The following is a 13630-nucleotide window of genomic DNA, read 5'->3' on the forward strand; positions in this document are numbered from 1 at the left end:
GCATTTTCCGTTAAAAAGTACACTATAAAAAATGTGTCTATATGGAAGGGGTACAGTTTAAGTTTTTGATATTAATTCTTTTGTCTACTGTGAAGTAGCAAACTGCGCAGGTCATGCACCGTTTTGTTGGAGGTGTAAACCAACTACAGCACCTCCGTTCACTTTGCTGGACAGATCTGGATCATACTGCAATGTCATGTAATTCTGGGGTAGAGGTGTGATGCAGGTACCTGAGACTACTATTTCATGACAAATGAAGGAGGAAGGAACATATGAGATGAACTTTAAGGCCAAAGACTCACTGGGCAACATAAAAGCAAGAGCACAGACATGTTAAAAACAGAAGTTTACCTGCATAAAAAAGCATCAGATATTACAATAAATGTAATTCTGGGTTCTAAGTGCACTTGTTTTTATGTCTGTCTTGATTGCTTTCACGAAATGGTAGATGTTTTGGGTCCCTGTACAACACAGCTTCACAACATTTGTGCAAAAACGTCTGTCTAATCCATATCTGTCAAGCAAAGTAAATGGGGGTGCTATGTCTGTTTGCAGTTTCAGTAAATGACCACGCCCCCAAATACCATCCAAAATTAGGCAGGCTGGCCGCATCCTGGCGCTGCACATGCAGTTTAGTTTGCTATATTAATCATTTTTTTGTTAGGTTTTTTCAGTCAGAGTTTTAACTTTAAGCATCCTGGCCGTTGCCCTAATCATAACCGGAAGTTAAATCCGATTTTAATTTGAAAGTTTTTACATTTATTTCTTTCCTGACAGTGGAGGTGTCTGACAGCAGCCGTCTGCAGAGCATATATCTAAGAGTAGGGTTATGAGCTACACTGTCTTAGAGAGAGATCTGGCATGATCTTTGGTATGCCTTGGACGAAAAAAGTAAAGGAAAAAAAACACTGCACTTGCAAACTTTTTGCTTTCAGTTTGGCTTCGCCCACATCAGTCTACATCAGTGTGCAAACTTAAATGGTCTAAAATTCTTTAAATTACACGTATTTCCACAGAAGTAATGAACGGACAAACATAAAAGATGAATTCAAGCTCAATTTTCAGAATAGTATCTGGTTTAGACTTTAAGAAGAGCCACACATTTCTCTGCCTTTCTTTCCCTCTGAGAACAAAAGGACAGAATGTGAAGGTCATCTTTCTCCTGATAACCTGACTCCGCGTCATTAACCAGGTAGATGGATGCTGGAGATAGATGTAACGTGATGTCACGTCCTTGTTGCGCCTCCCCTGCAGTCTGCTTCTCCTCTCACATTTGAATATTTGCTCCCCTCTCAAACTTTTCTCCTCGGCTCTGCCTGCAGTCTGAGCGGTGGGGGAGAGGAGGCTGTGATGTCGCCTTGCCGCCGTCTGAGCGCTCTCTGTGCGGGAGAAACGCGCTGAGGTGGACGCAGGAGGAGGACAGGAGATCTATGTTTGAGGAGAGCACCCCGGAGAGAAGAGGCTGCTGTCCGGAGCCCGTCAGCATGCGGCTCCTGTTGAGTGTTTTATACCCCGTCCTCTCCCTCACCGTCTTCGGATTATACCCCTCCATGGTGAGTGCAGATTATTTCTACTCCCATTCTGCCACTCAATTGTGCCACATCACAGGTTGCTGCTTTTAACACTGCCAGTAGTCTTTTTTTCCTGCATTAACCTTCGGTCAGATACGTGCCAGCAGTTTCCTATGACGGAGACGAACATGCCAAACTTCAAACAAAAGTCCAATCATTCATTGCCACAGTGTTTACCAGTCCTATCAGTACGAATAAGGTTAAAAAACTTCACCAGACTCAAGAATGCAGTGGAAGCTCTGCGCATCGGTATCGGTTCTGTGCACCTTTACGCACTCCTAATTATTTTAAAATCAAATCCAGTCTTCATGTTCATGCAGGCTTTTGCAAAGGGAATAAATCACAAGTTAAAGTTTTTATAAATGCAGGTCTTGCTAAAACACTCATTTGCAAACGTAAAAAAATATTAGTTTAATATTTAAGTGCTGTTTTGATTAGATACGTTTCCTTAGAGATAGATAACATACTACTGTTGCGTTTTTTATTCAGTTTTCTTGCAATATTTCAAAGTCCAGCTACAACAGTCAGTCAAAAAAGGCATAAAAAGACGCCTCATTAAATCAACCTGAACAATTACGCTAATAACAGCTATAGAAATCGGTTTTCATGCACCCTTGTTGTCCCATGATCCTGTCCACTTGTGGATCTTCTGAGTGCGTTTTAATGCAATTGTGAAAGGCAACACTGAGGCAGATGCAGCTCAGGATATTGATTGTTTTCTGTCTAATGCATAGTGATGCTCTGGATCCAGATTTCTCCATTTGTGCCTGTTGTTATGTTCTGTCAGAGACGTTCCCGCTCAGAGCACCATGTCTCTTAAGTCTTAATTTAATCTCGTGCTTTTGTTTCTGCTGATTTGTCTCCCTGCTTCTTCTTTACCTGAGGCGCATCTGAGGAAACAGTGATTTGTTGCATTGTATTAAAGGAGAGATGGAGTAAGCATGACTAGAGCTGACAACTCTGTCTCTGAGTCTCTGTATGATTAATGGAGAATCAATGTGTGGCTCGGGGTCCTCTGCTGGTGATGCTGTGGAGCTGTCCACCCTGTGTGGTGCTGAAACTTCAACACACACTCTCTCTGGCTCTGCAGCAGAGCACATCCACAGCTCAACCTGCAGCTTTTTAAATGTTTTGCAGCCAAACTTTCAATTGTAAACACAGTGGGAAACCATGCTCTTCTTCAGGGTGGAGATCCTTGATCCTCTCAAGTCTTTACCCACAGTTTCCACAAGGTCGCTGTGTGCTGCTGTCTGCCTGTGTTGTGTACTCCGGATGTGCCCTCTCTCAGTGTTATTTTACTTGAATTTATTTTTATTTGAATATTCGCCATCAAAAAGCTGGCTTGGCACTTTGTCGAACTATTTCTTCTAAATACCAAACATTTCCTGCTGTAGCTGCAAAAACATTTAACTGGCAAGTGGCCTTTATTTTGAAGGAACATCTCTAAGGACTGCTTAGAGGACATGTCTGAGTTTAGCGTTAGCACACTAACTGCTCATCAAGAAGCGTCCAACTACGGACAAGACAGTGAAAATTTTTATTTTTTTGGCGGTGGATCAGTTTGAAATATGATCAGTCTATGGTGTAACAAGAAGAAGCCTTTTTTTTTTTCTCAAAAAATCATAGGAAAAATGAGGGACATTTCCAGGGACTGCACATCCCAGGGGCAGGTATCTTAAAATGTGGACTGTCCCCAGAAATCAGGAACATCCAGTCACCCTACTGTGGATACCATGATACCATGTCACATTCATTACTGGCCAATCAGAACGACAAGACAAATTAAAGTTGTATGCATGTGCAGCTTCACACTGACAGGCAAATGTAGAATATGAACAGTGGATTTTGATGTCCAAAAAATGTATGTCGAGAGAAGTCGAGAGAAGATGGAAAACATATTTTCCATTATTACTGCCACTATACTATAGCTAACCTGAGCTTATATATTCCAACTCACAGCACAAGAACCCCCCCAACCCTCCCCCTCTGACTCTTGCAAACTCATGCCAAAGCAGGCCAGAAAAAGAGCAAAAACATCTAGTCCATCATAAAAAGCTTTCAGTGTTGTTCTTTGCTCTTTATTTATAAAGAAATGTGGTCCAGTTCTGATAAAACTGCTGCCACAAGAAAGCTACGTACATCTGAGATAACTGCTTTACAGGCAGAAGCCATTGCTAACAGCCTTAAGTACAACTTAACCCTGCCTATAGCTATCGCCTCGCTCTCCTCAAATGACTGGTCAGAACAGCTTTCGGTTTGACCCCAGTGTTTAGGATTGGAGCTTTTCAAGATGGGTTTGCCTGGTGACAGACATGGAGTCAGGCCAGTCCATCAGCTTTACAAGGTTAAGAGTTCACACAGGAATAGTATGTCAGCAGCTATTTTACCTTTTCGGGTTAATTTATCATCCTTTCCGGTATAAGTCCATGGCATTATTGCTCCTGCCATTGGGTGAGTACATTTAGAAGTTAAAAGGTTAATGTTTGCTTAAAGGATCTGTGGTTTTATGTAAAATTCTTTGGCTAAATGTCCTCAAAAGTTAACTTTTCCTTGTCAATGGTGCCGTTGTAGCTCTGTGACCCACTGACTTCTCAGTGACCCTTTGCTCTTGCTGCTGGATGAGATGTAATGTTAATATAGTGATGATTTGCAACTGTGCATTGTGTTGTATTTTGAAAGAACCGCATATTCTAGGCCTGTGACTTCCTTTTTGGAGCTTTCTGATTGACAGGTATTGATACGGTTTGGCAGCGGCCGGGGCTGAAAATAGACCTGCAGCATATCTCGAACGAAGCGGAGTGAAGTGGCGCTCCAGGCACGTGCCTCTGCCGGTCTAGAGCGCTGGCTGTGGAAATGCTCTGATAGACTAGAGAGGGAGTGATTTGCTCCGCAGTAGGATTTGCTGGAGGATGGCGGCGCGGGTGCTTTATGTGGAAATTAGAGGTTAGAAGAACTGCATATCAAATTTGTACTTGCAAAAATTCCAATACCTTCTGATACAGGTAATTTTATTAGCTTTTGTCTGCGGGCTCTAATATTGTACCAAAAACATCACTAAAAATGATTTCAATCTTGTGCCTTTAAAAATTTTTGATAAAATTGTGAGTGAAATGGCCTATAAGGAACAACATGGTTGCTTCTGTTTTAATGGTTTTAAATGTCTTTCTTTAATAGCTGTTCATAACTAAAGCTTTTTGATGGCATCTGTTTTGATATTTCTAACATTTTATCAGTGCAGGAATTCAGGGAAAAGTAAACTAACCAAGCATGAAAAGGATCATCACAGCTGCATCAGCTGTCTACACTCTTCATAGTAGCACTAACAGAGATCCCTGATATCTAGCCTGGCATTGTTTTTACATTTGCATTATGCTTCTGCAGTCAGTCAAATTGAATCTGCTTCTGTGATAAAAATCAGTGTCATTGAGTAATATGAGATGCCCTGAAGGCCTTCAGAGTTTAAAATGATGTGAAAGCAAATCGTTTGTGGTATTAGACTAAGCTGGGAATGATTAATCTGTCCGTTAAAGGCTGTCAGACCTTTTCCTTAAAGATTTGTACAGTCAAGAAAGACATACATGGAGGCATCTCTCCCCATAGGTTCAGTTAAGTAACTTTGATTTAACCCAGATCTGCTGTAGATAAACAGACTTAAGCTGGGGCTAATGGAATGGATTTCCCTTTGTCGTAGAGTGGAATTATCCGGTTGGACAGATATTACCTCTGCAGTGTACACAACAGATCCCAGAGGAGCCTTTGTGAGAAAATGAAATATTTGCATAGTGTAGTTTTCCCTGATGGTCTGTGCCAGCCGGGTAATTACACGGCGGTTGCTAACGGCTCTGTGTTCCTCTCATCATGATCAGAATGATGACTGGAATCTGTGTCTTATGATTACACATCATATCCTGCACCTGGAGGGCGTATCGATCGCAGAGACTTAATAGACTTGTGGAGTCTGACGTCAGAGCACTGCCACAATTCAATTGTCCACTTTAAACTCAATACAGACATGAAGGAGCTCTCTCAGACGTCACTGCTAATGGCTTACTGCCATTTGGAGATTTTAGATGGAATCACATCGATTTTATCCCAGTAATATTTTATTTCTATCAACATTGTCCATCAATATTACTTTCTGTTATGATCCTTTGATAAAGAATAGGCTGATCCTTTGCTATTAGTGCTCTAAAGCACCTCCAGTATCTTAAAAGTGTGTGCTCATTCAGGCTTTTTATTGCTTCACTTTTGGAACCGCCCACCTGGCAAGGAAAGCTTCCTTGGTCTGTACTCTTTGGAGAAGCATTATTGACCCAGACAAATCAAAATTACATAAAGCTTTTGTACTTTTGTCCAAGTGGTGGAAAAGATTCTCTGCTAGTGCTACTTTTGGAGATTGAAATAATGTCCCAAGTGTCAAAACTATCAGTTTAACTTAACACTTATGTATGTGCAGTTCAATCAGAAGAGACTTAGTATGAGGGTAACAACAATTTATTTTACAAATTAGAATCAAAGAAAGGTGAAAAGTCTTTGGTGGTTGGACTACATTATGATGACTTTATGTACTTGCAGGGGTAGTGAGGCAAACAGCAGAAATAGGAGCAGGATACCCCACATGGAGTCTAGAGCCTGGTGGTGGTGTTGATAAGGGTTGCAGGATCAGATGAGGAGTAGACTCCTGAGAAGCTGGGCCAGAAAACCAGAGAGGTGGCTGAGAAGTGGAGACGTATGTATGTGGGATGAGATGAGCAGAGGACCTGTGAGGATCTGGGCTAGATGCCAATGAACTGAATGGAGGTGGCTAGGGTGGAGGAGGGTTGTAGCGTCCACACTGAAACAACCGTTTGATTGTGAAGGAGAGGATGACAGATTTAAAATATGACAGGTGCATGGTAATTGGTCCAACATGGTTGTGACAGAATCTGATTAGCTTAATATTTAAGAGAGTGAAGGCCCATAATCAGCTGATCACCAGAGCAGGAAGAGAGAAAGAGTGAAAGAAGAAAGATATAAACAAGTGGTGACTAATGAATGAGTCTTCCTGCTTTAACTTTCGCTAAGCTCCATCTGTTATATGATGTACACCTGTTGTTTAAAGGTAATAGGCCATGCAGCATGAGTATTGGGTGGTGGCCACCACCTCCCTTAACTCTTTTTGCCCACCAGGGCCTTGTGCCTGTCACAAAACTGAAAGCTATGGGCATTTACAGTCACTGATAACACTTGTATGCACAAGTAAAGAGACTTAAAGGAAAATTTAAGAGTTATTAGAATAGTGCCTATTATATTTTTGGATCTTAAAGAATAGAGTGCTTCTGCCTGCTTTGGGTGAAACAGGCAGTAATGTCTGCAATTTTATACTGTGTCCACTAAAAAAGGTTGTTTTTGTCGTTGACCAGCTCATATTGTTATTTGAAGTCTGACAACATTACAGAAAGGAAATTTTTCATAAAGATGTTTTTTAAAACCACAAACAGCTGTGAAATCTCTCTCTTTAAAAAACTTAGATGCCTCTCTCTTGCTTTCTTAACCTGTCAGATACTTTGATACTTTTTCAAAACTGCATGTTTTAATCAGAATCAGATTTATTGGCCAAGTATACTTATGCAACAAGGAGTTTGACTTTGTTAGCTTTTGTCTTGGTGTGCAGGAATTAAACAGCAAATACAAAAGATAAATAAACTGAAAACGTATAAAGAATTAGACTACGTATAAGCTCTTGTAGGGATTATTTCTCGTATATACAAGACTGTGTGTGTTATTAGTATGGTTGCAAGATGTGCAAAGGGTGCAAGGATGCTGACTAGAGATGATCAGAATTTTCAAACATGTAAGGATGTGGGCAGATTTACATTAGGTCAATAAGGTAGTTGAGTAGTACAATGTGCATTTGAGCTTTTAAGTACTGATTAAAGTAGTAATCAGTATGGTAAGTAGATTAGTTCAAATATCAGGTGAGGCATTTAACCGCAGTGATTTAAGTTACAGTTTATAGATTAATGAGTGCAAATGTGCATGTGAAGTGAGGCTTTTACTACAGTGAGCTTTCTTATAGTATAGCAGTAAGAGACAGTTCATGCTATTCTACATTAAGCAGGGCTAAGATGCTTGTTGAATTAATATGCTATTTGCGTTTTCAAATGTTACAACCTCTGTAAGTTAAATCATCAGTGGTAGTTTAGTCCTTTCCTTCTATAAAAAAAGTTAATGTTTCCCTCTTTGTCCTGCAGCTCATTGTGAAGGCTTTTATTTGTGCTAGATAGAAATTAAGTTTGTGTGCACACAAACAACAGATCATCCTTAATCGTTATAATATTGAACTTTATGATTTAAATGTACAAAAACATGAAATTCAAAAAGTAGTATTAACAAATAAGTTGTAAAAACTGTGAAGTGGCATTTGCAAGTTCTAGTAGGACTAACATATTTAAAAGAGTGTTAAAAACTGTGTCATAATAGAGCTCTCAGTGAAAAACACTATTTATTGTTTGTTCACAGTGGATCTTTATTTTAAGACTGAATGTACTGCTTAGTTCAAAATTTAAAGTTGCCTTTGCAGTTACAAAATTCTTTCCATAGTGCCATTGACCATTATCATTTTTTCCCTCCTAAAAGTATCAATTCAGGTACCATTTTTGCACGAGTACCCTCTAAAAGTTATCAGTTTAGCTCCAGTATCAGAACTAACCGAAGCGATACCCAACCCTTGGGGTATAATGATATATTATACAGGGCTGAACAATTTTGGAAAATAATCAAATTGTGATTTTTTTTTTTTTCTTTTGTGATTTTTTCTTTTGATATGCCATTATTCCTGAACTGTCTTTTATTCCTAAACAAGGTATGAACAATTCTTTAAATTTGTCTAATTCTAATGATTTTGACTCATATTACATAACTGGATATAAATTATTGCATTGAAAGGTTTTTGTCATTCTTTTATTTAATAAGAAAAAAATACAAAAATGATGGTTGGATTTTTTTGTAGACTATTCTAAAAAAAAATGGAACCTGAATGATTACATGATATGTCATTCTTTACATCTCTGCTGCAAAAAAAGAGTTTAAAACTGGTATTTTGACACAAATTCTAGGTCAAAAAAATTTTGCACCTGTAGCGATTTGAAAATTGCAGCAGACCATATTGTGATTTAATTGCCCAGCCCTATTTGTAATAGTCCTGAACTGTGACGAATCAGGGTTAACAGTTCCACGGACATAGTCACACGACGAATACGTCCAAACCATTAGAAAAAATTACAGAGAATAAAACAAATGTGACAGTTTTTACCTGCTCATCTTGGTAGCAGTAATGCTGGTGAGTGTTTTCTAACTGCTGCTGAACCACCAACAAAGAACAGAAAGTACAGTAGCCAGCATAACACATGAAGTTTTCTTCCCGGCCCTTGCTGCAAGAGGGGCAAAGCAGCGAGACTGGCTGCAACCCTTTCTCTTGTACTTTTCCCTTTCTCAGCATCTCCTTTTCTGTAAAATCTTTTACTGCAGATATTCACTGATGTATCAGCTGCAAAAATCTTTTCAGGTTATTATCGGCCGATACCAGTATCATGCCAGTGATGTTGTAAATCTCTTTTTTAAATTTTTTTTTTAATACCTTTAAGTCATGCAGACCCTGAATATGTGAGAATAAAGCCCAGGACTTATCTTCATTGTTTCAGCTCTGCTAAAGAACTAATTAGTTAGATAGACGTGACTTTGTGCCACATGCTTACATGTTGTTTTCATGGTTTGTGGTGGCATGAAAAACAAAATATTTTCCTTCTTTGATTACACAAGCTTTAATTAGTCCGTGTCTGGTTGATGAAAAACAAATAATATGCATGGGTGCTTGAAATGAAACTTAATTTATTGTAAATAATGTGATGATGTGTTTGAGCAGTTTCTCTGGAGGATACTGTATACCCACAGTGGGATGGAGAGATGTGGAGGCACTCGCCCTCTGTGCTGTATCACTGAGAAGGCGGATGTGAGTAGGTGGTAGGCGAGCATACACACCCACACGCTATCACATGCACAAGTCTTATCCACTTGTTGTATAAAAGCCAGTTTTGCCAATTTTCTGTTTACAGCTCCTTCTGAAGCTTTATATTTGGCCGTGTGATAATCTAAGTTTTGATCATACATGGAAAATGTGATCACAGCTGCAGAGGATGGGGGAAATCCTGCTGGGAAAAATGTTTTATCCTCTCACTGATACGGCCTCCTGTTGATCATTAATGTAGAAAGCAGGGGAGCTTTCTTTGAAGTGATTGTGTGCTGTACAGCTGAGGGGCTCCTCTGCCAGCAGCTCATGGTTCCTGCTTGTTAGAGATCCGTTTTCAGCTTTCATTAGTGTGTACCTGCATTAGAGGAACATTTGTCTGGCACAGGTACCATGCTTGGGGATCAGAGAATGCTGCAGGGACTGACAAACACATGGACACAAACATTTAGAGGAGGTAAGAAATGCCGAGACTCATTTTTCACGCTGGACGCCATATTAAAGATGACACCGTTTTACTGTGTGTCAACACAAACAAAGCAAACAGCAAGCCGCATGTCTGACAGCTCGGTCGTTACTGTGACGCTGCATGTCTCATGTGTGAGGCAGAGAGAGGGGGAGTCGCAGCTGATGGGCTGGAAATAAAGAAGAAACGTCCACTGAAGATGGATGGGGATGGTTTCTCACAGTAGAAGAGGGAATATGTGGAGCTTTCTGCTGGAATGTAAATAAAATGTTTGAGCCCGGCTGAGGTTTGGACAAAGGTCTTATACAGCGGATATCATCAGGGATGCAGATCAGGTCCTTTGCAGCAACCACCACCAATCATGTATGAGTGAGATCAGCCAATCACCTACCAATCATATTTTGTGTTTTGATGGAGCAGCTTTTTTAATGGTTGGTAGCTCTGTTTAGCTTTTTAGTTAATGAGACCTCCTACAGGGGGCATCGTAACCTGATTAAAAGAGCACAAAAGTCATCCTGATTAAATCAACAGCATGCCAGTGCATGCAGGACTGCAGCCTCTGTATATGGATGCCTGCACTACCAAATGAGCTAACCAAGCACCCAAGTAATATCCAGATTTGTGAAAAGTTTGAACTTCTTTTTAAAAAGATAATGCTAATCATCATCTCAAAAGCCGGGCGGCACAGGGTGCAGGGGTTAGCGCTGTTGCCTCACAGCAGGAAGGGTCCTGGTTCACTTCCCTGTCAGGGCCTTTATGTGCAAAGTTTGCATGTTCTCCCAGGTACTCTGGCTTCCTCCCACCATTAAAGACATGCTCGTTAGGTTAATTAGCCATAGGTGTGAGAGTGCCTGGCTGTCTGTCTCTATATGTCAGCCCTGTTATTGACTGGCAACCAGTCCAGGGTGTACCCCACCTCTCTCCTAATGACAGCTGGGATAGCCCCTGCAACCCCCAACAGGATAAGTGGTGTACAAAATAGATGGATGGAGCTCGAAAGCCTTGGAAAATCAAGGTGTGGTTTAGTTGCACTTCATGAATATATTAATCAAAATGCCCTTATGTGCAGTATGATACAATAAGACACAATACATACCAAATTACACAATATAATGTAGGGCTTAAAGATTTGGGTTCTTCATGTTCTTCATGTTTTGTATTTTCCGACAAACACAAGTTATTTGGTCTGATGAGACCAAAATGGTGCGTTTTGGCCATCAGACAAGACGTTACATTTGATGGAAACTAAACACTGCAAATCACCACAAACACATCCTCCCCAGATTGGAGCACAGTGGTGGCAGCATCATGCTGTGAGGATGCTTCTCAACAGCCAGAACTGGAAGGCTTGTAAAGGTAGAGGGGAACATGAATGCAGCAGAAAGTCCTGGATGACAATCTTATTCAGTCTGTAAGAAATCTGCGGCTATGAAGATTTATTTTCCTGCAAAACGATGACCTGAAGCCTACAGCGAAAGCTGCACAGAAATGGTTTACAGAAAACAAGGGGAATGTTCTGGAGTGGCTGAGTCAAAGCCCAGACCTCAATCCAACAGAATGTCAAGCTGGACTTGAAACAGGCTGTTTACACCTAATCCCTGTGCAACCTGACAGAGCTTGAGCAGTTTTGCAGAGAAGAGTTGAGTAAAACTGTAGCCTTCAGATGTGCAAGCCTGATTGAGACCTATCCACACAGAGTTACTGCTGTGATTGGACACAAAGGTGCAGCCTTTGGTTGACATTACTTGATAGAAATCTGTTTTCATTTTGACATTAAAGAGGTTATTTTTTTTTAAATCAATTTTGTCAAAAAGCCAAATAATATTGACCATGATTGATTTATAAAATCAATTAAAGGTTACAACATCCAAGGGGGTGAATACTTCTTATAGGCACTGCCTTTGAAACACTGTTAACTTCATTGCTGCTTGCACTGCTAAGCCATCCTTAAAGCACACCTTTTACATCTCAACAAGCTCTTCCTGGTTTGATAAAAGTTCAAGAAAAGTATATTTTTCCTACCTGTTTGTCTTTTTTTATGCTTGTGAACTAAAGTGTACCATTAACAGGGCTGTGAATCATTTGTAATGATCATTAGTGAGAGCTTTAACTACTGACACAGACAGATAATCACCACTTACCTCTCCATATTTCTTGTTTGTCTTCTTGCATTGATCAGCTTAAACCTTTGATATCACTGCTAGTGTATATAATTTGGTGAAAAGAGACAAATCAGTAAAAAAAAAGTATCATAATGAAATGCTTTACATCACAGTCATTTTATCTATGATGATGATATCTCTTTAAAGTGACTGTCTCTTGTTTGGAGCTTTTTGTCTCTCCAGCGGGTTAATGTATCTGAATTAATAATAGTCTAAGTGTAATTACAGCAGTAGTGACATGATGTGGAAACTAACAGAGGCATGTTTCCCCTAATTACAGCGTGGACAGTCTCCACATCAGACTCAGATCAGCAGATGAGAGCTGAAAGGAGGGACTCGAGAGGAGTGGGAGACATTTGTGGTCTTAATAAATTCATACTGTACTGGCACAAGCAGTGACTGATTAAAGGCTGTGCTTGTTAATGAAATACCAGTGAAGATAAAATAGAATATAGCTCATAAAGATGCTTTAAACAGAGAGGAAGTTAAACCAGTGATTAGGGGTTGGAGAATAATTTAGCTTGAGCTTCTTATAAGCCACTTCTGAGTCAAAGCATACCACACTTTTTAAAAAATGAGTGCATTTGTATTCCTTTTTTTCAATGGAAAAGCATTTTTATCAATTTAAGTGCAACGCTTGCAAATATCAGCAAAACACTATGAGTAAATATCCTGTCATTTATGTAATGGCACTTTGTTAACACATTTTGGCAGCGTCTGTTCTTGGCATAGGCAACATAGACAGTCGCTGTTGAAGGTGCCAGAATGAACCTTCAACATTTTGAATGAAGTTGCAACATACTGTAATATTACAGATTGTCTATTCTTGCACTTCTCTCCTTCTCCTCTGCTCACTTCAGCTCACTTTCCTCCCCCTCTCTCTCTCTTTACCCGTGCCCTCACTCAGCACCCTGGGACAGTGAGAGCAGAGCAGGGGTGTCAGTGTAATCATATATCCTGGTAGAAAAACATCTCTGTGCAGTGAGTAACTTTGATCGTAACTTGCGTGCTCACACAATGCCTTCATACAGACGGACACACAGCTGCCATCAGATGATGAATAGAGAAAGGAGAGGGAGCAGGATCAGTAACATGAGGCAAAGAGTGCAGACATTACAAACTTTAGCCCATCTGACACCCTTTGTCATAAGTAGACCTATTTACGCAGAAAGATATGAATGCATACAACTTTAATTTCTTCTGCAACTCTAATCTTCATCCTAAGTATGTTTAATGACAGCAGCTGTGCATTAGTTTTACACAAATGTAATGTATTAGGCTGTAAGTAAGGGGCCTATAGAAGCAAAAAGAGTAGGATTATCCAAAATGATTTTTTTTTTTAAATCCCTGTATTGTCTCCACATCTCTTGACTTGACTGTTTCAATAGTTTGATTGGGTTGATCAAATCTGTATTTCTGTTACTTA

The 13630-nt window shown here is 40.0% G+C and overlaps 1 protein-coding gene across 1 annotated transcript in view; it reads left to right on the forward strand.

The window, feature by feature from the left end:
* Nucleotides 1-1430: 1430 nt before the first annotated feature.
* Nucleotides 1431-13630, forward strand: part of olfm3a (olfactomedin 3a) — a 53509-nt gene continuing 41309 nt past the window's right edge. The window contains exon 1 of the mRNA XM_041814430.1: nt 1431-1553. Within this exon, the coding sequence (XP_041670364.1) occupies nt 1431-1553 (123 nt within the window). The remainder of the gene's footprint in view (nt 1554-13630) is intronic.

This window comes from Cheilinus undulatus, linkage group 19 (assembly GCF_018320785.1).
Source record: "Cheilinus undulatus linkage group 19, ASM1832078v1, whole genome shotgun sequence".
NCBI classification, from domain to species: Eukaryota; Metazoa; Chordata; class Actinopteri; order Labriformes; family Labridae; genus Cheilinus; species Cheilinus undulatus.